The sequence below is a fragment of the Zalophus californianus genome, chromosome X (assembly GCF_009762305.2).
Source record: "Zalophus californianus isolate mZalCal1 chromosome X, mZalCal1.pri.v2, whole genome shotgun sequence".
In the NCBI taxonomy this organism is placed as follows: domain Eukaryota; kingdom Metazoa; phylum Chordata; class Mammalia; order Carnivora; family Otariidae; genus Zalophus; species Zalophus californianus.
The window spans coordinates 117,106,796-117,134,722 of record NC_045612.1 but is presented as its reverse complement, the minus strand read 5'-3'; the positions used below and the strand labels follow the sequence as shown (position 1 = coordinate 117,134,722).

At 42.0% G+C, this 27,927-nt stretch overlaps 1 protein-coding gene across 1 annotated transcript; it reads left to right on the top strand.

Moving 5' to 3' along the window:
- ZRSR2 (zinc finger CCCH-type, RNA binding motif and serine/arginine rich 2) lies at positions 1-27,926 on the top strand. Its single transcript, XM_035725681.1, has 11 exons — positions 1-84; positions 504-583; positions 4,758-4,836; positions 9,220-9,328; positions 9,535-9,621; positions 12,709-12,747; positions 13,382-13,500; positions 18,339-18,552; positions 23,052-23,107; positions 23,891-24,000; positions 26,573-27,926. Exons 1-11 carry the CDS (start codon positions 44-46, stop codon positions 27,037-27,039), a joined length of 1,401 nt encoding a protein of 466 aa, XP_035581574.1. The 5' UTR covers positions 1-43; the 3' UTR covers positions 27,040-27,926.
- Position 27,927: the final 1 nt, after the last annotated feature.

The following is a 27,927-nucleotide window of genomic DNA, read 5'->3' as shown; positions in this document are numbered from 1 at the left end:
GGTGGGGGGTGGGGGGTGGGGGGGGCGTGGCGGCCCTGACAAGATGGCGGCGCCTGAGAAGATGATGTTTCCGGAGAAACCGAGGTAAGCTGGGCTGGGGGAGATGAGGCGACGAGAAGAGGGGACGGATCTGCCCGAGGCTGGACATGGAGGATGTGTAAGCAGGAAGGAAAGGGGAATTGGGCCAAGCAGGCGAGCCACTGCCGCCACTGGAGTCCTTCCCGGGGGTGCGCCCCGGACTGTCACGGGCGTCTGTGGGTTCAGGGAGGCGAGGAGGGGAACAGGCGGCGGGATGGAAAAGACCTGCCATCTGGTCGTGGAATGGCGAGGCGATAGTAAATGCGTGTTCCGTAATTAAAACCCGGGAAGCAAGATTGCACTCCCGGGCACCCGAGCGATTTCCTGTCACTGGGCGCGGCGGGGTGCGGGGTGGGGGGTGGCATTCAGGCAGCGCCGCAGGTGCCGTCAGTTGACGCTGGTGTGTGCCTGTTTCAATCTTCCAGCCACAAAAAGTACAGGGCCGCCCTGAAGAAGGCGAAACGAAAGAAACGACGGCAGGAACTGGCTCGATTGAGGGACTCAGGTAACCGACTCCTCAGCCTGCTTTCTGTGTATGAAATTACTCTCTCCGCTCCCGTCCTAACTTGAAGCCCCAGTGCCAGAAGGAAGCCAAGTACTTATCTCCTGAAAAATTACAGCGGCTACTTCCTCCCAAGTAAAGTTATGTTAGACCCACTTCAGAAACGATATTAACGTACTAAAGAGGGGGAAAAAGGAAAAAGGTCATGGTGAATCAACCACTGATTATGTGTAAGTATTTATGAAGTATCTGATATTACAGGTGCAGGCATCATGAATTACAGCAGCTAGCACAGCCCTTGCACATAGTAAATATTCAGCGAGTGTTTTCCTTTGAAAAACCAGCAGGACTTGAGGGGTTTAGACATTTTGCAAATTTTTCCTCAAACTTGAGTAACACGAAAGACCCTTTGTTGACTCAAATTATTATTAATGCCATTGAAGTATATATGTAAGCATAAAACCAGATATGAAACTCTTATTTGACTATAAAACAATATATGTACAAGATCATAAAACCAAGTGAAATTACACATCCAGTAAAATTCAAATCTGTGTTAATGTAATGTTAGGGATGATGTGAAACAAGCTTTCAGCATGAACATGGTACTGATTGGAGTTGGGAGTGCCACTATTGTTGCCCTGTAGTTATTTACCAGTTGTTGTTTTTTCCTGTTAAAATACTGTGGCACCTTCATCTGTACTGGCTATGGTGTCATTTGTCCTTCACATGGCAGAATCTAACAAATATATATTAAACCCGCCTGTTTAATACAATGAAATTAGTACTAACTTACAAAATTATATATTAGTTATAAATGCAGATGGAGGCACTGAAATCACACAGCAGTACTGCATTACAATGTTTGCCATCCAGATTATCCAGGCAAATCTTCAGACTTTTTTTTTCCTTTAAAGATTTTATTTATTTATTCATGAGAGACAGAGAGAGAGAGAAAGGCAGAGGGAGAAGCAGGCTCCCAAGGAGCAGGGAGCCTGATGCGGGGCTCGAGCCCAGGACCCTGGGATCATGACCTGAGCCGAAGGCAGACGCTTAACCATCTGAGCCATCCAGGCGCCCCAGACGTTTTTTTTTTTTCTTTGACGTATAGTTGACACATTAGTTTTAGGTATACATTGTAATGATTTGATATTTGTATACATTGCAAAAATGTATCTAGACAGTTTTTGCAGTCCACAGGCAAGGGCTTCAAGTAACCAGTATTCTTTAGCCTTGTGAAACATAACTGTAGACATTTTATTTACCCTTGGAGTTGCCCAGTACTTATTTTTAGTAGCAATACTTGGAATATTTAGAATGGGAGGAGCAGGATGTTTACCTGTGGCCTGTGTTAGCATCTCTCTTTTATTTAAAACTGGACCACTAAAGGCAGGACAAAGCATCAGGGATAAAAGGAAAAAACAGGGTAGATTGGAGTTATTGATGCCCTTGGTGTCTGTCTTCCCCCCCCTGCCCCCGCCTTAGCGATCTCAGCTACCTTTGTTTACTTAACCTGTTTTCTTCCAATATAACTTTTTTTTAACTTCTTAATCTTTTTTTCCCCTCTTTTAAATCCTAGAGCTGTTGTTTTTATTGCATTGGATTCCCCCCCCCCCCCACCTTGACTTCTCAAAGTGCATTCAGAGAGCCTTTGTGGAGAGCCGGGTGGATCATGTTCTTCCGCAGTTTAGTCAGTTGAAGGATGCAGTCACAGTTTTGGTCAGGATTATATAGCTAATGGCAGATCCAAGTCTAAGCATTTGTCTCTGGACTACTCCTACTTTCGCCCGTTCCAACTCCTAATTCTTAGTGGTGCTTCATGAATAGTGTGGCATACCAAACACTGCTGTTCATTGTAGCACACATTGGATGGGCAAACAATACCCAGAAGGCTAGAATAGGGAGATAGTCTATAAGAACTGCTGTTAAGAGTGAATTGGAAAATGAGTGGTAGAAATTTCTGGATTATTGACCTCTCATTTACAGGTAGCCTCTTCAGCAGTTCTACCCGAAATAGCCTGAAATGAGCTGCCTTGTCAGAAATTAAAGTGACATTAAGAATAAAAAGCAAGTTGCGTGATTCCAATTTATACAGTTATATATGTATGATACAATTAGGTATACTATACTTAATATGTATCCTTGCATATGTTTGATTGTACATATTGAGCAAATGCTACACCCAGTACTGTTAATGATCACTTCTGAGGAGTGTGAGCTTGTTTTTGGGAGAATGAAGGGTGAGTGAGTCAGGCAACAGATATATATATATATATTTTTAAGATATTTATTTATTTGACAGAGAGCGAGAGCAGGAACACAAGCAGGGGGTGTGGGGGGGGGGGAGACGCAGGCTTCGCCCTGAGCAGGGAGCCCGGCGGAGGGCTCTCCCAGGACCCTGGGATCATGACCTGAGCCAAAGGCAGACATTTAACGACTGAGCCACCCAGGCGCTCCAGGCAACAGATAGTTTTGAATATCAGCTGTGCCAGGCAGTGTCTGGTCTATGGGTCAGTCAGTCATAAACTCCTGTGCCAGGTTCTCTGGAAGGCCCTTTATGTACATTAGCTCATTTAATAATCTGAATAATCAGATTTTATTCTCTGTGAGAACTTATCCTAAATTTTTTTTTTTACCTATTTTAATTTCAGGTGCTGAAATAATGAAATTTACTTAAGAAAAGTAAATTGTAATTATCTAGGACTGGGTGTGCCTTTGATTAGACCTATACTCAACATATGTGACAGATAGAAAATCTTTTTCCTTTAAGCCTGAGATCTTCTGTTATATTTCCTTAGGATCACTTCAGTTTTCTTCCTTTTTTCCCCCAAATTTAAATTCTGAATGGGAAGTTATATTATATATGTATATATATATATATATATGTATGTATTATTATTATATAATAAGTTATATTAAAGATATTTTCCCATGTTCTTATTTTGAAAATGTTCCAGTGTACAGAAAGTTGAAAAAATGGTACAATAAATATCCATGAACACATCATCCAGATTTGCCAGTGTTAACATTTTGCCTTACTCCCTATATAGATGGATACATATGTACGTATTTTTTTCTGAATTCATTGCATGTCAGTTTTAGATATCATGATCTCTCACCTCTAAATACTTCAGCCTGTGTCTCCTTAGAATAAGGAGCATAATATCAGACTTGCTGCCAAGTAAGGAACGGTAATTCAGTGGTGCGATATGCAGGCCATACTTGAACTTTCCCAATCCAAGAGTGATGATTGTGACCTGTTCAAACCAGTTGTCTTGTGGAATGCCCTACATTCTGGATTAGCCTGTCTTCACCTGATTAGCTTCAGGTTATACTCCTTATGGCAAATACTACAAAGCCGGTGCTGTGTACTTCTCATTGCACACATCAGGAGGCCTGTAATGTCAGGTCGTTCCACTCCTAGTATGGCTGCAAGTGGTCAGAGTGTTGTCAATCAGATGGCTCCATTGTAAAGGATGTCTCCCCTTTGTAAGTAGTACTCCTCTGTGAGCTGATGTTCTGAGATGGTGTAAGTAAATATTTTCTTCCCAACAAGCTCTCATCCGATGTTTTTAGCACTTTTTAAAAAATCAGTTCTTACAGTTGGGGTTGCAAAAATGACCTTTCTACTTAAGTCTTTCTACATTTTTTAGTTGCCATTCTTCTGTGAAGATGAGTGTTCCTTTTCATACTCCACCACTTTTTTGAGTATCACTGTGGAACCATCAATTAGTTTTTTATTTTTTCTTTTTCTTTTTTTTTTTTAAGATTTTATTTATTTATTTGACAGAGAGAGACACAGCGAGAGAGGGAACACAAGCAGGGGGAGTGGGAGAGGGAGAAGCGGACTCCCCGCTGAGCAGGGAGCCTGATGTGGGGCTTGATCCCAAGACCCTGGGATCATGACCTGAGCCGAAGGGAGACGCTTAATGACTGAGCCACCCAGGCACCCCCATCAATTAGTTTTTTGAATTGAATGTGTTATCTACCATTATTGTTCTTTTGGGGTTTCAAATTGTTTCAAATTTGATTGGTTGGAGCCCTTATTAGAAGGCTTTAAAAACAGACTTGTACCATATTTGTAAAGATTAGATTTTTATCTTTTTTTCCCCCTGAATGATTGACCAAGGTTTTACAATATTTGGATCGTTTAATAAAACATTTTAAATTTCCTTAGGACTCTCACAGAAGGAGGAGGAGGATGCTTTTATTGAAGAACAACACCTAGAAGAAGAGAAGCTGTTGGAGATAGAGAGGTCAGCAGTGATCGGAGAACTTCCTCATGAATCCAGTTGTTTTATTTGAATATTATAAGTCTTGGGGCACCTGGGTGCCTCAGTTCATTGGGCATCTGACTCTTGATCTCAGCTCAGGTGTTGATCTCAGGGTCGTGAGTTCAAGCCCCGTGTTGGGCTCCATGCCACTTAAGAAAAAAAAATAATAAAAAGAAAAATATTGTAAGTCTTTACGAACTAGTACAGGTCTTCTTTATAACACCTTGTACAAAACAGGTCTTATAAAATAACCCTGGATAAAATATTTAAATCTCCACCTGACAGACTAAAATTAGATGTTCTCATTTTTCTTAAATGGGAGTATTTTTCACTAATTTTTTGCAAATTCGAAAATGTTTTTGAAAAAGAAATTGAAGTATAAAGAGTGAAAGGGCTTCAATGAATTCAGCACACCCAAAGATAGCCGCTGTTAAAAATACAAGAGTGTAGATTTACTGTATGTGTTTATGTCTATAATGGGAAGTTATTTATGCATTTTAATTGCTTTTTTTGCTTAATATATAGGACCTGTATTTCAGTGTTGATTTAGATACCCAATTCAACCATTACAGTTGGACATAGTGTCCATTGTATGGATGTAGCATAATTTATTCTTGATTCATAATCTGTAGTTCTCTACTGATGGAGATTTTGGTTATTTACTATTAAATAAGATTCACTTAGTATTTACCATGAATTTCCTACTTCCTATTATTTACTATTAATTTATACTCAGATATTTTTACAGTTTTTACAAATTATATATTGTATATACAAAAATACAATTAATTTATACTCAGATATATTTTACAATTTTATAATTCTATGAAAAGTTGCCATGAGTATCCATGCTTATATATCCTTGGTAATTGTCCTATTATTTCCTCAGGAAGATGCCTAGAAATGAAATTGTTGGGATCAAAGGATAAGTACATGTAAAATGTCGCTGGTTGGGTAGAAAGGGCACCCCAGTTTGCAGCCCTTCCAGAAGTGAATCAACGTTCCCATATCCCCATACTTCTTCACTCACACCAGGCATCAAGTTTTAAAACTCCTGTAGTGAAAAGTTGCATTTCATTGTTTCAAATGTACATTTCTTAATTAGTAAGTTTGTGTATTTTTTTAATATATTTTATTACCTATTTTAGATTGCTTAAGTATTGCACCTTTCTCTTTTGGGATACATTTTTTTAAGTTGTGTAAGCAAGGTTATTACTGATTAAGGATATTCGTCCTTTATCTGTCATATGTGTGATGTATGTTTTTCTCATTTGTCATCAGTCCTAACTTGGCTTATGGCATTACTTACCATAATTTGATTTTCACATTATCAACTTTCAGCATGATACCTGACTGTGGTGTCTGGACTGTAAAAGGCCTCCTCCATCCCAAGATGATGAAAATCTTCTATTTCTCTCAGTATTTTTCAGGGGGTAGTTTTTTTCCCAAACCATGCACAATAATGTTAATGTGCTTAATGCTACTCAACCGTACACTTAAAAATGGTTAAAATCCTAAATTTTATGGTATGTATATTTTGCCACAATAAAAAAATATTTTTACACTTTTTTTTTTAAAGATTTTATTTATTTGAGAGAGAGAGAGAATGAGAGAGAGCACGAGAGGGAAGAGGGTCAGAGGGAGAAGCAGACTCCCTGCCGAGCAGGGAGCCCGATGCGGGACTCAATCCTGGGACTCCAGGATCATGACCTGAGCCGAAGGCAGTCGCTTAACCAACTGAGCCACCCAGGCGCCCTAAAAAAATATTTTTAAAAGGAGTAAGAAAACTTTATAGACACTCTCTAGCAAATTATTTAGTGGCATGTTTAGTATAGGGAATGTTGCTGCTATGCATGTAATTCACTCCTGTTCTCCACCTAAGCACATGAATAGGTGCAATCAGCAAAATGCCAAAAGAAAATACAGTAGTGATTGAGAATGTGGAGTCGATTGAGCCAGAACTGCCTTCTAGTCCTGGCCCTGCCACTTAATAGCTGTGTTCAAGTTGCTTATCTCTCTAAGCTTCAATTTCCTTGTCTTAAATACGGAGATAAAAATGGAAAAAAAAATCAATCCTAGTACCTACACCTCATGGAATTGGGGAGATGAAATGAGGTGGCAAGTATATGCACTTAACCTAGTGTTAGTAGATAGGAGAGGCTGTAATAACTCTGGTTGTTAGAGATTTTTGTTATGATGAAGATGATGTATATGGTTGAAACGGGTCATTTTTTGTTGTTGTTTTCCCATTTAATTTGAGGTGCTTCTTTTAAATCAGGTAACCAGATCTTTGTGTTCCTTTGATCTTTGTTCCTGTACCAGTCGCATGATAGTTTGTTGTTGAAAAGCAAGAGAATGAATTCTGTGGAAATACTGTATGGCTTTATGTACTGCCTTAAGGCAGATGTATAGCCTCAGAGAATAACACAGGCAGACGTTAAAGTGGTGAGAACAGGTTGGATTGCGTTACTCCTGACTGTAGGGGAAAGAGCTCCATTAGGATTTGTGTAGGGGCGATCAGCGCCTTTACAAGGGAGAATGCGGGAGGAGTGCAGGGGTGCAGGGGGACTGGGGGGGGAAGGATGGAGGGTTGGGGCCGGGTAAATGGGACTAGGCCAGCTGCATTTGTTAGCAGGCAGTTAGGGAAGTTAGGATTCTAGCCTTTCACAGGGGCTGGGACACAGGGGCCTTCTCCTACTTAAAGATTACATTTCCAAGACAGGGCTCTCAGGTCCTTGAGAGAGACCGAGTCACAGTTATAAGCCGTTTTTAGTGAACGCTCTAAGAAGGGGAGGGCAGGGGCCAATGGCCCTGTTTTGGCTAGAGCAGAGAGTCTGTTTTCCCAGGAGCTTTGAGCTTTGTCAGGCAGGCATTTTAACGGGGCGGGGGTGGGGTGGGTGGAGGATTGGGGTCAACCCCAGGGCACAGCGTGACACTGCTGGAAGCCGGGCTAGATGCTCCTCAAGTCCTCCCATTGCTGGGGAGTTCTTCAGTTCTGCTTCTCAGCGGTATATGCAAGTTATCAACATTTCAACTCTCTAACCTTGACTCTTTTGAGCTCTTAGATTTGTATGCGCTTTGGTTTGGTTTACATACAATTAATGTTCCTCAAAAGACTTCTAAGTCAGAATTCTACACACTGAAACCTCTATACATAACCCACAACATGCACAGGACCATGGACCGATGTGATGTGCCTGCCTCCACCATGGCGAAAAGATATGCTCTGGAAATCTGGAGTTGGAAATGTAATCTCTTTTCCCATAGGGTATTTGAAATTGTGAATAGGTTCCCTCCCCAGGCTATACCTAAAACCTTATGTAACGCCTAATGTTGCTGAAGTAATACAGAACTGTTTCTCATATTTCACTTCCCTTTTACAAATTCAGTGGGAAAATGCAATCTAAGGTCTAAACACCTGATTGGCTTTTGAACTTCTGAAATGTAACCCATCACGGGGCGCCTGGGTGGCTCAGTCGGTTAAGCAGCTGCCTTCAGCTCAGGTCATGATCTCAGGGTCCTGGGATCGAGCCTGGCAGGGAGCCTGCTTCTCCCTCTCCCTCTGCATGCTGCTCCCCCTCCTTGTGCGCTCTCTCTCAAATAAATCAATAAAATCTTAAAAAAAAAAAAAAAGAAATGTAACCCATCTTTCAGTTAGAAACTTGTGGTATTGATGTCTGAGATGCTTGCCATTTTAAGGTAACATCACTCTTTGTAATTGGTCATTTTTAAAAATAAACTAGACACCTGCTAATTTGCTTGTATAACTCCTTGTCATCTTAAAACCCGTAGCTTCCTTCATTTTAAAACATGCTCAGATAGAGTTTTATTTCCTTTTTTTGAGCAGTTTACGTGCTAGGGGCAAGCTACAGCGGACTCCTAACTGTCTAGAGGAGCAGGGCAAAGATAGAGGGTGGCAGATGCCAGGTTTCCATAGTGCTGTGGTCTCGCAGGTGCCACTTGTAAAATGCATAGAAGAGGAAGGGTAGGACCTTCTGAACGTGAAAAGCTAGATGGTGCCTTGAGACTTGCTGGCATCTTTATTGACACCTAAACATTCCGATGGTCAACCTAAAGGGAAAGTTGTAGTGTCCTTGTTCTATGTAAAAGATGTCACATATAGGAAATGTAGAAGTAGGGATTTCCAGCTGTTACCCTCTAGGAAGAGAGCTACTGAGACAGAGTGCTTTTCCAAGATCACTACTCATATCTTCTATTCCTCTCACCCTCCACTTAACTGCTTTCTAGAAAGTACCTTTTGTGATAGCTTAATCATTCCCAAGTGTGTCATTTTGCTATCATTGTGTGTATGTAATTGTAAACTAGTGCTCATTTCTTTTGTTTGATTACATCATTACATTGTAGGCAAAAATTACATGAGGCGTGGTTACTTCGGGAGCAGAAGGCACAAGAAGAATTCAGAAGAAAGAGGGAAAAGGAAGAGGCAGCTAGAAAACGGCAGGAAGAACAAGAGGTACGGTATTAATCAGATGGCCAGCTAACTACTTAGTTAACCAAAATAACTCTCAGTAAGACTTACAGATCTTGAACTTACAAAAGTGGGTAGTACCCATTTTACCAGTGGTAACGTTTTTCATTTATCTGCCCCGTATGTTAAATGTTTTCAAAAAAGTGAGTGACAAGAATTACCGTTCCTTCTCTTTCTTTTTTCCGGTAAAGAGAAAATTAAAGGAAGAATGGGAAGCGCAGCAGAGAAAGGAGAGAGAAGAGGAGGAACAGAAACTGCAGGAGAAGAGAGAGAGAGAGGTGATTCCTGTCACAGGAGGATAAACGCACTGCGTATCCTCTTGGTGCACAGACACGGTGTGGGCTGGGGCTGAAGAATGAACTGTAGGCATATCAGGGTTTGGGCTTTGTTTTCCTGTCTAGGAAGAGTCCTGTGTTTAGTACAGATACACGTTAGAGTTCCCTTATCTCTTTGGGTCTGTGCAGTGGTAGATACCTTAAGTTTTTCCTTCAACTACCCATCTGCCCGTTTATACCAGGCATTGGCAGACTTTCCCTGTAAAGGCCAGAGAGTAAAAATTTGGGGCTTTATGGTATATATGATCTCTGTTGCAAGCATCCAACTCTGTTGATGCTGCATGAAAGTAGCCATAGATAATATGTAAATGTTGTGGCTGTGTTCCAATAAAACTCTGTTGTTTTATTTTGAAAAACAGGCAGCTGGCCCCTGCTTGCCACTTTGTCCCACCCCAGAGTGAATGTATTTTTGCTCTAGCTCTTCACATTCACACCAAAGTGTTTTTCTGAGGTTCTGTTGTATATGGTTGACCCATTTAGAGAATATTTTGTGTTGTGTCCACATTTACTGAGTTAATAAGACATTTAACTGCTTATAACATGTCAGCAAGAATGAATTGACTGAAAAAAAATCAGGAACTCCAATATTGAGGAATTAGGAAATATTTTTTGTTGCTAAATCTTGACTTCCTTTCCAACTTGGCTATAAAGGCCATTGTAGCTAACACATAGTTGCTCATTAGAAAAAAGAATCTATAAGGTATATGTATGTATCTTTCAGGATCTTTTAAAGATTGCTTTGGTATATTTTGCTGCTCTTCCTTAACATAGTGTATTTATTTCCAAGATCCCACAGCTCATCATTCCTTGACTGATTCCTCAGGATGTATCTTTTCCTATCATATTCCCAAGTTTGAATAGCATAAAAGTGGGTAGTTTTCATGGAGAAAAATGCATTTGTTTATATCCTAGTCATGATAGGGTAAAAGCAGCCTCCACAAACTGTTTTTTGTGCATCAGGTCATCAGTTAATTCCAATGCAAATTTTTTTTTAAGATTTATTTATTCATTTTAGAGAGAGAAAGAGCACATGTGAGAGCGAGTACGCGAGCAGAGGAAGGGGTAGAGGGAGAGAATCCTCAAGCAGACTGCCTGCTGAGCATGGAGCCTGACGCAGGGCTCGATCCCATGACCCATGAGATCATGACCTGAGCCGAAACGGAGAGCTGGACGCTCAACTGACTGAGCCACCCAGGCACCCCTCCAGTGCAGATTTTTAACACCTTCATTTGAGCACTGCATTACAGATGAGGCAAGACCATGCTAGCTTTTTAGGGGGCAGGGAAGTTGTTGGGAGCTTGTCATTGTTTTTATAGAGTAATCGATTCTCATTTTAACAGTAGAATGTTCTCAATTGAGGTCTTTCTGGCATCAGATAAAAGCAAAGGCTTCTTTTAAAAAAGCTAAGGCTTTTGTTTCCAAGGAAGTCAGGTGAGACATTATGGAGAGGCAGGTAAAATGAGGTAGGTTGTAAGCATGTATAAAGGGATATGCAATCCGTGTTTCTGCTGTGTGCTAGATACTTTTCTAGTAGAGGGATAAGAGCAGTGAAAAACACAGTACCTGCTCTCCTTGAGTTTTTCAGACGGGGGAGCCAGATGATAAATAAGCAAAAAAGATAAGTGGTATGAGATAATGTTAAGTGCTGTAAAGAAATAGATAGAATCATGTGATAGTGATTGGGATAGGGATGTACTTCTTTAGATTGCCTGGTCAAGGAAGACTTGTCCAAGGAGCCGATGTTTGAGCTGATACCTGAGTGCAAAGATCTTGGGGAGAAGGGGTCCAGGCAGAGGGAAGAGGCCTGAGCATGGAGCTGAAAAGATGTCAGGGTGCCTGAATCTTGGAGACCAAAGGAGAGAGCGGTGGGGGTGAGGGAGGGGGTCAGGAAGGTAGGCAGGGTCAGATCATGTAAGGCCTCGTGGACTGGAAGGAGGAGTTTGGGTTTTATGTTAAGTGTCATGGGAGGCCATTGCGGGGTTTTTAAGCAGGGTTTGACTTCATTTAATTTATATCTATACCTTTACTAGATCATTCTAACTTTTGTATAAAGAAGGGGGGGAGAGCAGGGAGCGGTCACCAAGGAGAGAGTAGTGAAAATAGAATGAGCAGTTAGAAGGCCACTGTTCCGGGTAGGACATGACGGCGGTTTGGATGAGGGGAGTGCTTAGTAAGGATAAGTACACAGAGCTGGGGTGTGTGGCGGGAGAGGCGGTGGGGCCCTGGCTTGGAGACTGAATGGGCAGGGAGGGCAAGGAAAAGGAGAGGAATTCCAGTTCTGCTTCTTAGGTTGTTAGTCCAAACAAGTGGGCAAATGAATGGCAGCATCGGTTACTGAGATGCAGGGCGTTCAGGTGTATGGGGGTGAAGAAGAACCAGAGCTGCGTTGTGAGCACATGGACTTAGCCAGGACCCCCACGTGACCGGGTCGCATTCTCAAGCAGCTAGACAGAGGAGTCTTTTATGTAATGCTTTAAGGGGCTAGGGAAAAGAAGTCTGTGAAGAATAATTTAAAACTTTTAAATGACAGTGAGCTCAGAATTTACTAGTATATTGCAAGACTCCTTTGCCTTACCGAAAAGTTTGAGATTTTTTCATCAACCCGAATTACTACTGTTCATGTCATAATTTAACATCTGTTAAGTGTTGATGATGTTTGATCTCAGCATTGCATTATATAATAATTCACTGATACTATTATCACTCATCTTGAAAGCTAGAATGTGGTATATATGATCAAATATGCTAAATATTACTGTTACTGAAACTATTATAAGACTGTGTTTTGCAATGGGAGCTAATAAATGTCCTATTTGAATAAACATTCTCAGCTATATGTCCTTTGAAAGCTTTTCAGAAGATCTGTGCTGTAGAAAGCAAATTAGAACTTGAAGCCTTTGGCGTGTGTGGTATTTTGTTTTGTTTTGTTTTGTTTTTTAAATACACCTGAGCTTCTTAACCAGAGAAACCAGACGTGACTTTCCTGACTTGCAGGTTTTCATTAGTCCTATGTGTTTGCACCATTTGTAGGAAGCTGTGCAGAAGATGCTGGAGCAGGCTGAAAATGAGGTATTTTCAAACCTTTCATTCAGAATTTGAGACCAGTGAACATTTCTTTAAAAACCGTTCCTCTAGTAGAATGTTAATTTTGTGGTAAGCTATGTAGGTCACGTCTGAATATCAGAATCACTTCTGCAGCTCTGTGATTTTTTACAGCAGCAACAGCAGCAAGAGGTTTTTGATGAACAAAAGCAAATGGTATCAAGTTGTGTCCCCTGTGGCCTCCCCCCACCCCCGTGGACTGTACTTATTTATAGTCCTTAAAGTGTGTGCGAGCAACACCACGTGCTGTTGTCCCAGAATAAACGGTTGAACTTGCTACAGAGCAACTTGGGTCTCTCTCACGGGTGGTTCCCTGACAAGTCCTTTGACCCCATTCAGAACGGATGGGCAGCAGGGAGACCTCGGTGACTGCTTCCTGTAGCCACGGCGGTGCCCGGTCCTGGGCAATGACTGGGAGCCAAGAAAGACACAGTGCATGTCTCTGGACAGTTGTTTGTGAGGTCTCAATTGCCTGTTATGACTTAAATGTGTATATTCTTAAATCTATTTTTTTTTGACCAAAATAATTTGAATACATTTTAAACATCGAGTTCGTCATGGATTTTTACACCACCAATAAAGTCATGGTTATTTTCAACAGTTGGAAAATGGTGCCACATGGCAAAACCCAGAGCCACCCATGGACTTAAGGATAATGGAGAAAGATCGAGCTAATTGTCCATTCTACAGTAAAACAGGAGCGTGCAGATTTGGAGATAGGTAACTAATTTTGCTTTATCATGTCAGAATTCATTGCATCAGAATGTCGAGGTTGTTTAGTTCTCTCTTTGGGAGCACCACGGGCTTGAGTTAAAAAGGTCCCCAGTCAGGCGTTGGCTGCTTCCTTGCTGCTTCTCTGGTTGCATTACTCCTCTGTTCCCCTGGCGGGCTCGGCCGACTTCTCTCCTAGGGCTTCCTTTGCATTCCTTCCACAGCTTCCCGGAGACCTTGTGCTTTTTGTTTTCTTCCTGTGCTTGCGTGAGTCCACGTGGAACAGCTTGGTTGGGGAAAGAACGTATTTCAAGAGACAGGAGGAGCAGCTTGGCTTTATTTATTTATTTACTTACTTACTTCTGAGTGGCCAACACTGTGCGCAAAAGAGGCTTTGAAAAATTGGCATGCCCAAAGGGATATCTGTGAAAGACGGGACCCGAGTGAGTGAGGAAAAGTATTCTAATGCCCCCTTCTCAGTCTCCTCTGACTCAGGAACAGAGCCAGGGTGCAGAAGTGGACTTGAGCAGTTGTCCCTTTGGGCAAGTTATTTAAGCCTTCTGTGCCTTTGTTTCCTCATCTGTAAAATGGAGATGAAAAGTAGTCTCTCCCCTTTGAAGGAGGTGGTGAGGCTGCAAGGAGTGGATGAAGGCCAAGCCCAGACACCGTGGTGGGCATATGGCAGAGACTGTCCTGAGTGGTCGCTGATATTTTCATTTTGTTATGGTTGCCCTTATTCTCTGAGACACTCCGTTGCCCGCCTCTTTTGGCTCAGTGTTGTTTTTTTCTTTTCTTTTTTTTTTTAAGAATTTATTTATTTGCCAGAGAGAGAGAGAGAGAGAGAGAGAGCGCACACAAGCAGGGGGAGAAGCAGGCAGAGGGAGAAGCAGACTGCCCGCTGAACAGGGAGCCCGATGCAGGACACGATCCCAGGACCCTGAGATCATGACCTGAGCTGAAGGCAGACGCTTAACCGACTGAGCCACCCAGGCGTCCCATGGCTCAGTGTTTTTGAAACAAGGCATTCATGTAGAGAACTAAGTGTCGATGTCTTCATTCATTTAGCAAATATTTAAATAGTTGATGATATGCCAGGCATTGGTGATGTTTATCATTTGGCTTATTTATGAATGAACAACTCAGAGGAGAAAAATAATTCATAATGGTGAATGAATCTATCCAAGACAAAATCTAATGATTACTAAGCATCCTGCAGAAGAGATCTAATCATTTCTTAGGGTCCTATTAATCCCGAAAGGGCTATGAATAGGCAAATTCGTATGTATTTAATGAGAAAACTATATGTTGTCAGTCATGTTATTTTATTCATAAAATTATCCAAGCCATGAGTTTCATGTCCTTCTTTGAAAATACAAACTTTCTCTCTCTTCCTCTTGTTTTTCTTTTTTAAGTCAAGCCCTCATGCTTTTTTATGTTATTTAAGAGCAGTGGCTCTCAACCCAGGTACACGTTAGAATCTTCTAGAAAGCTTTGAAAAATTTATGTCCTACCTCCAGTTGAGTAAATCTCTGAGACTTGGGCAGCCGTACTTTTGAAATGTCCTCAGGTGTTTCTCATGTGCCCTAGGACTGAGAGCCACTCATGTAGGATGTGTAGCTCCTTTTATAGTTTATAGCTGGGGTTGTATGAAGCCTGTGAAAGGATTCGTAGGATGTGGTCAGTAGCAAACGCCTCCTCTTGAGGAACTAGCAACTAAGGAAAGGAGAAGGGACTTTATTCCCTTTTACCTTTAGAAAAGTCTCCTGAACATATGCTTAGTTTCATCAAGAAATAGTAATAATTGATGTTAAACACCCCCCACCAAAGAAAACACGGGAGGTACCTTTGAAAGACAATTGAGACTCGACGTAAATTCACATTTGTGTGGGTAGCCAAACCAAATGGCATTTAAGGTTTTCTGGCTGCAGAATTCCTCATTTATGATGTATCTCTAACATTTCCTTGAATTCTAAGACTGTGGTCATCTGATTCTAAATTCTCCTTTTGATGGGCACAAGTGAGAGATGGGGAAAAGTCCTAAATGGACAGTGCTTGTGTGTGGAAAGGAGAGTGGGCTGCCAAGCTCTCCCACCCACCCCTGAGAGTCATTCCAAAGAAATAGTGACAGTGAGCAGATTAGTTTGTGAACATTTCTTCGTATTTTCATAGGCATATGAAATTTCACCATCACAGCAATCAAAATATGAGAGCAATTTGGGTATTTTCATCATTCAAGTGATGAATTGTGAAATAAAATTCCATGAAATGAGCAGTTACAAAATCCACATACCATCCCTTGAGACAATGAAGCCGTTCCCCTTTTCCAGAGAACCACAGTGACTGCTCCAGAATCACACAGCTGTTCTTTTCCTGTTAAGGCTTGTCACTTCAGACAGACACTTCCATCACCCCAGCATTTCTTTGGTGGTTCTGGTTTTGTAACTAGTCCACAGTTCAATTCTAGAACCTTTCTGGAGTTGGTACTGCTTGGAGTCACAGCTTTGAAGGGAGTTCTGTGTTGTTCATTTTTTTTCCCCTCCTGAAAACATTATCACTGATGAAAGGTAAAACTTATTAGAGTAGTTATTCATAACTCCCTGGTTTCCAGAAGTGATTGAAAGAGGGCTCATAATGTACTGCCCCAAGTGTAATGAAAGAAATGGAAAGCCAGGAAAGGAGGAGAGAGGGAGTTATTGTGAGTGTGCAGTACGCTTGGCTCTGGATTTTAACACAGCCCAGGCAGAGATTTAGTTCTTACCAAAAAGGAAGAATGCGTGGTATCTCTGGAAAGACTGAGATTTTCCAGGCCTCGGATTCTAAATGTTTCTCCCGTGGAATACTGTGTAAAGACACTGGGGAAGGAGGTGGACGATAACTTCGATAGATATTTTATGAACAGCTGCTTACGTAATTTTCCCGAAAATGTTTCTTACAGAGACCTTCAATAAATTATTGCAGCCCAATTTCAGCACGTAACTTGAAATCTGTGAAGGACAAGGGTAGTGGGTACCTTGAGTGCTCCCTCAAGAAGAGAAAAAGAGGTGTAGTCCGTTAGCTCTACCTGAGGGGGCGTCTGGAGACCACATGGTTCATTGGCTGACCTTGGGCTAGGGTAACGTCTTACTATGTGATTTCAGGGCAGTCTTACTTGATTCAAATTATCTGCATCATAAGTAAATAGCATGGCCTAAACCCAGGGGTTCCCAAACATGGTTGACCTTCAGGATCAAGTGGGGAGTTATTCTGAAAATATGGTTCCCCACCCTGAGGTCTTAACAGATGGTCTGGAACAGAACCTGAGAAATCTCAGTTCTTTCCAGGTGATTCTGGGAATCACACAGGTTTGGTATCACACCTGTAGATTGCCTTCCCAAATATCTCTTGTCTTAGCTGACTTCTCAGTAGGAGCTGTAGGGCTAGCTCTGAATATACACAGATTGTATGGACTGTCTCCAGGCCAAGTGGGGATTTTCCCTAAACAGGGACTCAACTCAGATGCTCGTTTGACACCCTAGGAACTAGAGCCAGGTTCATTCAGATGTAATAATCCCATGAGCAGAATTTTAACCCTGTTAAATTGGTTCCTTGTTTAAAATCTGTATGTGCTTCCTCGGTGTAAAATTCTGATTCACCGCTGACATTTGCAGTCAGCTTGAACTTTCACTCTTTGTGCTGTTGGTAGCTATACTTGGGAAGACGGATCTCATCACGAGGTCTCTACTGAATCATCTTGGAGGGTCCTTTGGAGCACAGAACATTCCCCATGACTGGACACTGCACATCTCTGAGCTGGGTGTGGTGTACGGGGGGCACCCTGCGGTGTCTCACGTGGTGCACAGATGTATATCATAGACATGGAAAGTGAGGAGGAGGAAAACATTTAGTCATTTCGAGGCGATTGATTTTTCTAGCACTTGCCTTGTTCTTCAGCTTTTTTTCTTCCTTAGTTCTGGGGATTGTTTTTTTCCTAAAAATTTTGTCTTGTTTAACTGGAAACCTAATCAGGAAAATCTGACTGTTTGGAACCTTGAACTGCATTTTTTCCCCTCATTTTCGGAGAGGGAAGTAAATAAACTCATATAAAAGATTTAAATGACTCAGGTACAACCTGGTTCAGCTTAAACTATGAAAAGAAAGTTGTTCTTCATAATGGTTAGCCACCTCATGACATGAGAATTCTCTGTATCATATATATAGTGAACAGGCACTAGACTGGAGGTTAACTCCCATCTCTTGGCCCTCTCTTACCAGCCATGCGCCTTCTCTAGGCCTCAGCTTCCCTCTTTACAAAGTGGGGACAATACTAGCCCCAACTGTCCTCACGGGTGTGAGGATCAGAGGAAGAAATATAAAAATGCCATGAAAAGTACGAAATGCTATATATACATATGTGAAATTGAACTATTCCGTTAGCTCGAAACTCTTAACATTACCCTATTCTCTAAGCCCTGAGGTAGTTGAAGATCATATAGACCCAGGATTGTATTGTTCTCACCTTCCTCCTGAGTCCCACATACGGTATCCTCATGCCTGTCACTGCAGTCTGCAGCAGACCTTCTTTTTTCCTATGCTTTTACACATATAAGGCTTTGTGAAGTTCATCAAAAGGCTGCTGAATGGCATATGAACGTGGAAATAATTCCCACCTTTACATCCTAATGAGAGCAAATATATATATCGGTCAGTCTTAGAGTAGTTTAAGTGTTACAATTTGACACCTGGCTGGCGTTTATTATCTTGCAATTAAGCAAGTTCTTTGAGTCTCTGTCTCCAAATTTAAAGGGAGCTTTTGATGTGTAATTGCTAACTCTTGGAGTGCTGCATTTAAGTTCTCTTTTCATATGCAGGTGTTCACGTAAACACAATTTCCCAACGTCGAGCCCCACACTCCTTATTAAAAGCATGTTCACAACGTTTGGAATGGAGCAGTGCAGAAGGGATGACTATGACCCGGATGCCAGCCTAGAGTACAGTGAAGAGGAAACCTACCAGCAGTTCCTGGACTTCTATGATGACGTGCTTCCCGAGTTCAAGAACGTGGGGAAAGTGATCCAGTTCAAGGTGGGTGTGCACGATGCACATGAAGAAGGGGACTGCTTCACTTCCCACCAAAGTGCCCTAGGGCACAGGCTGTCTGCCTGGGCGGGGCATGTGCGATGGCGCAGGGCCTGGTCCAAAGTTGGGCACCCAGGTGCTCGGTAAATGTGATTCCCTTGCCACCAGTCCTCGTTGCCTGTACGGCAGAGGGACTACCTGAAATCCGAGCTGCATAAGGCCCTGCAGATAGCCATCCCAGCGTTCAGTTAGAGGCTGCCTAGGACGGCGAAGGCAGCCCCTCCCTTCCTCTGTAGTGGGTCTCACCCAGAGCCACGGTGCACGGTGCACGCAGCGTAACACCTCTCCGCTTACTCAGTTGGCTGCATGATGTTGATGGTGCCTGCTTGCACCTTCCGGCTGAGATACTTACTCTTCTGAAGCTACCCAAGAACAGAAACCTTGATTCCTTTTTTTTTTTTTGACAGTGCGTTCGTTCAGTACTCTCGGTACTGAACGTAGTGTTCCCCAAATCGTGGCTTGTGACGCAGCATCCCGGGTGAAAAAGAGCCATTCAGAGTACACAGTTACTGGAAAACATTCCTCAAGGCAAGAGTAAAGGCAGAGGTACTAGCGGCTGCTCACGGGACCCCGGGCTTGAATCCTAGCGTACTGGGGCCTCCCACTTTGTGACTTGAGCAGACCCAAACCCGGATGAGTTTGCTTTATTAGGGTAGGGGAAATGTCCCATAACTGGAAGGGGAAGGAAAAAAAAAAAGAATAAAATCGTGAGTTTTTAAAGTCCTGCAAGGTGGCAGTGACGGGAAAGCTGGCACAGCTGGCAGCAATCATGAAATGCGAAGCTGTACTTCTGTCCACTGAGTTCACAATTTTTATTTTTTTTTAAAGATTTTATTTATTAGAGAAAGAACAGGAGCAGGGGGGAGGGGCAGAGGGAGATGGAGCAGACTCCCAGCCGAGCAGGGAAGCCCAATGCAGGGCTCGATCCCAGGACCCCGGGATCAGGACCTGAGCCAAAGGCAGACGCTTAACCCACTGAGCCACCCAGGCGCCCCTGAGTTCAAAATCTAAAAAAAAATCTTTTAAAATTTCTCTTTCCCTTTTACCTTTTGTTTCTGTTGCATGCACCTTCCGGTCCTCACACTGCTTCCCAGCGTAAGCAGCAGATTCTAGTGTGGCAGGGCCAGCTGGGGGGCCCGCATGGTTTGACTAGCTCTGTGCTTTTGAATGTGTCACTTTACCTCTTCTTGCCTTTGCCTCATCCTGAAAGGGAGGGAATTGGGCCCCATCAGTGGTTTCCTTTGTGGGGTCCCTACATTATACTGGTTCTATGAAGTCAGTGATGGAGCTGCTTTCAGAACTTCCACTTGGTTAGTGGAAATCATTACTTAGAACAGGCTGCACCTGTTTGGGTTTTGGTTTTGGTTTTGTTTTTACCCCCTTCAGTTTAGAATTTTATCAGCGAAGCTCATGCTAATCACATTAGCAGTTATAAATGGAAAGCTGTTTGGTAAACTTTTAGTAGGAAAAGTTCCAAAACATTGAATTCATCTTGGAAAATTAATGGGTCCTTGGGAACCACTGAGTTAAATGATCTCTAAGGTCGCTGGTGCAACTGACGTGGCCTCCCCAGGCCTTTTAGACTTCAAGGATGGTGTTATAAACTATGATTAGTCTTCCTTCTAAGGACAGTGTTATAAACTGTCATTATGGATTGTGGCTCTTTTTGGATACTCTAACAAAAATACTGTAGAACAAACTTGTAACATTGTAGACATTCATTTTGGAAATAAAAGCTAAACATTTGTATCAATATTTGAGGACCTTCTTACACCATTAAATAAAAAAAATCAGATTTGTCTTTTTTAAAATTTTAATTCCAGTATGGTTAACATACAGTGTTAGTTTCAGGTGTACAATATAGTGATTCCAGAATTCTCTACATTACTCAGTGCTCATCATGATAAGTGTACTCTTAATCCCCTTCACCTCTTTCACCCATCCCCCACCTACCTCCCCTCTGGTAACCATCCGTCTGTTCTCTAGAGTTAAGAGTCTGGTTTTTTGTTTATCTTTTTTCCTTTGTTTTGTTTCTTAAAATCCACATGAGTGAAATCATATCGTATTGTCTTTCTCTGACTGACTTATTTCACTTAGCATAATATCCTCTAGGTCCATCCATGTTGTTGCAAATGACAGGATTTCATTCTTTTAGTAATATTCCATTGTATATATACCACATCTTTTTTACCCATTCATCTGTCGATGGGCACTGGGGCTGTTTCCATAATTTGGCTATTGTAAATGATGCTGCTATACACGTAGGGGCGCATGTATCTTTTTGAATTAGTGTTTTCTTATTCTTTGGGTAAATTCCCAGTAGTGCGATTACTGGATCATATGGTGATTCTATTTTTTAACTTTTTGAGGAACCTCCATAGTGTTTTCCACAGTGGCTGCACCAGTTTGCATTCCCACCAACAGCGCATGAGGGTTCCTTTTTCTCTACATCCTTGCCAACATTTGTTTCTTATCTTCTTGATTTTAGCCATTCAGACCGGTGTGAGGTGATATCTCACTGTGGCTTTGATTTGCATTTCCCTGATGATGAGTGATGTTGAGCTTCTTTTCATGTGTCTGTTGGCCATCTGGATGTTTTCTTTGGAAAAATGTTCATGTCTTCTGCCCGTTTTTAATTGGATTATTTGTTTTTTGGGTGTTGAGTTGTAGTTCTTTATATGTTTTGGATATTAACACTTTATCAAATATGTCATTTGCAAATATCTTCTCCCATTCCATAGGTTCCCTTTTATTAGTTTTGTTGATTGTTACCTTTGCTGTGCAGAAGCTTTTTAGTTTGATGTAGTCCCAATAGTTTAGTTTTGCCTTTGTTTCCCTGGCTTCAGGAGACCTATCTAGAAAAATGTTGCTAGGGCCGACGTCAGAGAAGTTACTGCCTGTGCTCTCTTCTAGGAATTTTATGGTTTCGGGTCTCACATTTAGGTCCTTAATCCATTTTGAGTTTATTTTTGTGTATGGTGTAGGGAAGTGGTCCAGTTTCATTCTTCTGCATGTAGCTGACCAGTTTTCCCAGCACCATTTATAAAAAGAGACTGTCTTTTTCCCATTGCATATTCTTGCCTCCTTTGTCATAGATTAATTGACCATATAATTGTGGGCTTATTTCTAAGCTTTGTCTGTTCCACTGATCTATGTGTCCAGATTTGTCATTTTTGAAGGCAAATGATCAAATGTTCAATCTAACTAGTAATAAAAACAATGCATATTAAGTGAGATTATTCACACCTATCAAATAAAAAAGTATAAATTCTGTTAATACCAGGAGTGGGCGAGGAAGTGTCAATTAGTAAAACCACTTCAGAGAGCAGTTTATCAATACCTAGGGAAGTTTAAAGTACATATAACCTATAAGTTGGCACACTACTTCTGGTTATGCATACTAGAGAAATCCTTCTACTCACAGAGACATGTTCAGGAATGCTGACTGCAGCACTGTTTGTTGATGAAAAATTGGAAGCACCTTGGATAGTCATCATTAGAGGAGTAGGTAAATTTGATAATTTGATATATCCAATGTACAGTTAAAATGAGTCCTTATGTTTACGCGATGATATTGTGAAAAAAGAATGTAAAATATACATTATTTGTGTAAAAATTTAAAATGTATAAAGCAATACTGTACAGTGTTTATCAGTACATATATACAAGTTTCTTTGCTTATGTATACATAAATATACCCATGTATTCATAATAGACACATCTATGCATAATATGTAGGATTTGATGGCACACATATGATGGATGTGTATATGCCTGTCTGTGTACATACGGATATGAGTGTTGGTATCTGTGTAGATAGGTGCACGTGTATTTGTGTATGTATGTTTGCATTTGGAATGTGAAGGATACTCCAGCCTCAGAGTAGTTAGTGCTCATCCCTGTGATGGGGAAGGGAGAATAGGCGGAAGGCTTTCAACTGGGTTTTTAATGTTTTGCATATTTAACCATTCTTCGTCAAAAATGGAAAGCGTTGGTGTTGAACCTGGGTGCTAGATATCTGGGTTGATTTTTGTTCTCTGTATTTTTATGTATGTGTGAAGCATTTCATGTCTGTGAAAAACGAATCTGGATCAACAGGGATCAAATAGTTGGGGCCTGTATCACTGCTGTTTGTGGAAGCCTTAAACAGACCTGGGAGTGGTACAGTAGCTGGATTTTGGAATCTTCAAATGAGAACTACTTCTGGTAGTGTTCCCCTGGACAAAGTACATTATGATGACTGGAGGGTTTCTCTTCCTCCTCCTCCTCCTCCTCCTCCTCCTCTTCCTCCTCTTCCTCCTCCTCCTCCTCCTCCTCCTTCTCCTCCTTCTCCTCCTCCTCCTTCTCCTCCTTCTTCTCCTCCTCCTCCTCCTCCTCCTCCTCCTTCTTCTTCTTCTTCTTCTTCTTTTTCTTTTTTTATGATCAAATTCTTCATTGCTCTTTAGGTCAGCTGCAACTTGGAACCTCATCTGAGGGGCAATGTGTATGTTCAGTATCAATCGTAAGTATTCTGAACATAAACATCTTCACATTTCGTCTTGGTATAGTGTTGTAATTACGTTGTTGTCTGGGGTTTTCCCCACTAAATAGACAGCTTTCATATGCGTGGTATTTTTAAAAATGTAAATATTAAGAGCTGATATAGAAATATATAGAGAGGGGACTTGAAAATGCATTTGTATTTCATTTGCTGGATACTTACATAGTTTTGAATCTTTTACAATGGTCATTTTTTTTTACTTACATAGTTTTAATAATTAAAATACAAACTGAAAAGGGGTAACTAGCATAGAGAACAGAAAAGGATACATTGGATGAGCCAGAAATGGAAGCCCCGTGTAATCTCGGTGTGCTTTCCGCCCCCAAGAGAGCAGTTGGTATATCCTTTCTGCTTGTCCTGCTGTTTGTCTGAGACATGCTGTGGCTAATGGGTTAAATTAACCATTGTAGTAAGAAAAATGGCAATCCTTGCTAAGAAAGGAGAGGCTCTGACAATGGTAAACCCTTGTGCATTTTTAATGGTCCAGTCTTTTGGTTTAAGCTGCTTTGACTCAAGCTGATTTCCATGCATCAGAACCTCCAGGAAGGTTGGTAAAAAGCGTTCCTGAATATATTGTGAGCTTTCAGGAGCTTCAGTGCCCTCATGAGGACTCCCTAGTACGAAAGCAGTGAACTTGGTGGTCCTATGGTAAGCTAGTAAAAAGGGTCATTAACAGTGGGGGTCATCTCCATAATAGAAAGTTACTGTAAAAGGCATCCTTTAATTCGTGGCTTTTTTTTAAAGGGAAGAAGAATGTCAAGCAGCCCTTTCCCTGTTTAACGGACGATGGTATGCAGGACGGCAGCTCCAGTGCGAATTTTGCCCAGTGACCCGATGGAAAATGGCAATTTGTGGTAAAATACAACACGATGATTTTACCCTAGTGGTTCCACTGTTGTGTAAAGGGACATTCTTAAAGGAAAAAAACAATTTTTTTTTTTTTTTAAGTTCAATGCGGGGCTTGAACTCACAACTCTGAGATCAAGACCTGAGCTGAGATCAAGAGTCAGAGGCTCAACCGGCTGAGCCACCCAGGCGCCCCGAAAAAAAAAGTCTTTTAAAGGGGTAAAACATAGCTTCTGCCTCCTGAACTAGACGAGCAGAGATCATTATATCAAGAAGCTCGCGTGTTAGATCAGTGATAGACCTTGTGGGTCGCTTTATGGATGAGGTGACTGAAGTGACAGTGTATCAGTGACAGAGTTGGGGCTAGAATTCCCATCTTCTCATCCTCATTCCTGGGCTTTAAAACTTCAGGAAGCCCAAGGAGTCATGTTTGTGGGAAGCCACCTTTTCCTTGTTGCACCGGCGGAAGTGATCTCTCCTCATTGGCTCCCCTCACTCAAGCTGGGTTTTTTCCCCCCCCATCTTTATCCCTAATGAATTTTCTGTCATCCTTGCCACCTAAAACGTTATAACATTGCCTGCCTTGCTTGAAAGACATACTTTTGTGCAGTAGAGACTGATTATAGCTGTAGGATCCGGTCAGGGTGCATTCAGTCAGACTGACTCATCGGACTGTGGCCGCCAAGTCAAGAAATGAGTCAGTCCTTTGAGTAGCCAGCAGTTTTGAAGGCCTCATTTTTTTTTTTTTTTAATTTTTGTTGGATGGGCTTAGCCAAACTATTTATTGTTGAACGACTCCGGAAGCAAAGAGCTGGAACTGTCCGTGCCTTAGGGGGCACTTTGCTTACCCTTTACTTTTCTTGGCTTTACACTTGCCTGCTTAAAACCTCTTATTAAAAAAAATGTATAATTTACAAAGTCTTTATCTTTGGCAGCCTGGTCTTAATGGATGCTGGCAGTTAAAAAACCATTTATTCAAGGGGGGAAAAAAAAGAATTTAGAATTCCTTGCTTTGGAAAGCAGAAGAACCATTATGCCTGAAATTTGAAAGCTTGTGGGCTGAAAGAGATGGAACTGTTTTTTTTCCCTGAAGGCCGTTATTTCTGTCAGTTCCTGGGAATCCAGTGTGTTTTCAGTGAGGTACTTCTGAGTGTGACATTGGCCTCCCCCAAAGCAGGAGACTATTTTACCTGCTTGCTTGCTTGCTTGTTTGTTTGTTTGTTTGTTTGTTTAAGATGTTATTTATTTATTTGACAGAGAGAGACACAGCAAGAGAGGGAACACAAGCAGGGGGAGTGGGAGAGGGAGAAGCAGGCTTCCCGCGGAGTGGGGAGCCCGATGCGGGGCTCGATCCCAGGACCCCAAGCTGAAGGCAGACGCTTAACGACTGAGCCACCCAGGCGCCCCAGTGCTTTTTTTTTTAAAATAACAGCTTTGTTATTTTCCGAAGTAACTAATGATGTTGAGCATTTTTTGTGTGTCCTCATTATTGGCCATTTGTAAATCTTCCTTGGAGAGATGTCTCTTTAGATACTTTGCCCATTGTTAATTAGGTTGTCTTTTTATTATTGGGTTGTAATAGTGCTTGATACGTTCTAGAGACAAGCCTCTTATTGCAGACATGATTGGCACATATTTTCTCCCATTCTGTGGGTTGTCTGTTCACTTTGATGATGTCCTGTGAAGTACAAAAGTTAATTTTGATGAAATCCATTTCATCTATCTATGTGTCTATCTAATCTATTTTTTTTTGCTTGTACTTTTGGTGTCATACCTAAGAATCCATTGCTCAGCCCAGTGTCACAAAGATTTTACTTGTATGTCTTCCTTCAGACAGTTGTATGGTTTCATGTCTTACATTTAGGACTCTGATCGATTTTGGCTTTTTGTATATAATGTGTGGTAGGGAGGTATTTGACTTTTAACTGTTTTACATGTCTGGGGAATTTACGGACTTAAAAAAAAAAGTTTGAAAGCCTCAAGAGGATCTCTAAGTTGTTGAGATAGATTTCAGCTGTGACAAGAATCTTCCATATTAAAAGCACTTGGTAAATTTAAAAGCGTTAGGCCAATGTTTCCCCTCTTCTTCTTAAAGTATAAAGAAAATACCAAGCCGTCCACCTCTCAGAGGCTTTCTTTGGGCCAGTAGCCCTGTCCTGCCACCGGCATGCTGTCAGAGCACCCTGTCACAGGGCCTCCCAAGGGCTGGGTGTTCAGTGTTGATTAGGGATTGACACCATCCATTGGCGGGATGGTGAAACCCTAAAAAAAAAAAAACAAAAAAAAACCCCTAGGTGGTCACCGTTTGTTTGGTTGCACCCCACAGCCTCATCCGGTCGGGGACCGGGGTATCGGCGTAATGAAAACTTCTGGTTTCGTTACCGCTCACAGTGCCGTTTGTTAGAGCGTTTGTGATTGTTTTGAAATTCTGGGAACTAGAGCTATGAGATCACTTTACGTAGGCCGCTTTGAGATAATGCGCAGGAGGAGATAGGCCTGTCACGTCTGAACATCGGCAGCGTGCCTTCTGAAAAGTAAAGCGCCAGCAGTAAATGCTGTTTCCTCACTGTGCCATTGCAGGTTTGTTTGAAATACAACAGTGCCCACGAGGAAAACACTGCAACTTCCTGCATGTGTTCCGAAATCCCAACAATGAGTTTTGGGAGGCCAACAGAGACATCTACCTGTCTCCTGATCGGACTGGCCCCTCCTTCGGTAAGGGCCCGGAGAGGAGAGACAGGACGGGCCACCATGAGGAGTACTATGGGAGGCCCAGGAGGAGACGGAGCCCGAGCCCATCGCACTCCTACAAGAGGAACGGGGAAGCAGAGAGGAAGAGGAGAAGCAGGCGCCGGGGCCAGAAGTCTCACAAACACATGGCAAAGAGTCGCGAGAGGCACAGCTCACGAAGTAGAGCAAGAGCAAGGAAAAGGGCCCACAGCCGGGGCTGGGGCAGTGGGAGCCAGAGCTCCTCTAGGTCCAGGAGCCGCGGCAGGAGGAGGTCAGGCAGCAGAGACAGAACTCTTCAGAGCCCCAAATGCAAATAAACGTACTTTGTTCTTACATGATTGTAGATCTTATTTATGAGGGCTGCTTCAGACTGGGCTCGAGGGGGCTCTGAGCTCGACGGCTGAGCAAGTCTGGCAGAACCCTGTTTAAAAAGGCCTTTATTCTCTGAGAAGCAGTGCGTTTAGTATAGAAAACCTAGAAGACCTACAGTGTGCGGATGGCCTGGAAATCACCTGTAATCCTAACCCTTAGCAAGAACGTTCACACGGGAGCAGTGCTTACGCCTTTTCCTCTTCTTCTGCGTCTGCACGCGTGCTTTGTTTTTTTTCACAGAAAGATCATATATGGCTGCAGTTGAAAATGTTTTTTTCTCCTCTGCCAAACCTGTTTCATCAAGCCTCTTCCTTTTCTCACTGCCCAGCGTGGAGCTATCCCTTTATTCAACCATATCCCTATTGTTGGATTTTAAATTACCTTTGATTTTGCACTATTAAAGAATCCAGTACTATAAACAGTCCTGTTGTGGATTTCCTTAAATGCTTTCACACTTTTCCGACCGTTTCCTTACGATAAACTATGTTACATCAAGAGCTACGACTCCTGAAGCGTTTCCAAATTGCCCTCCAGAAAGGCCACAACAATAAGTTTTGCTTTTCTCACACCACCAAGTTCGTCTTTGCCGATTTGGTAAATTTTGTGTTTAACTGTTTCGTTTCTCTATGTATTGGCTCAGCCACCTTTTCTGTATTTAATGACTGTTAAATTTGGTTGTTTGCCCTTTATTAATAAGCTCTTGGGTTTTTCTACATGCAATAGCTGAGCAGCTTTTTGACTTTAAAATTCCTTTTGTTTTAAAGTACTTAAAGGGTGAAGTCCGTTTATTTCCTCTCCCTCCTGTCCCGTATTCACAGCCCCTTCTCAGCTGG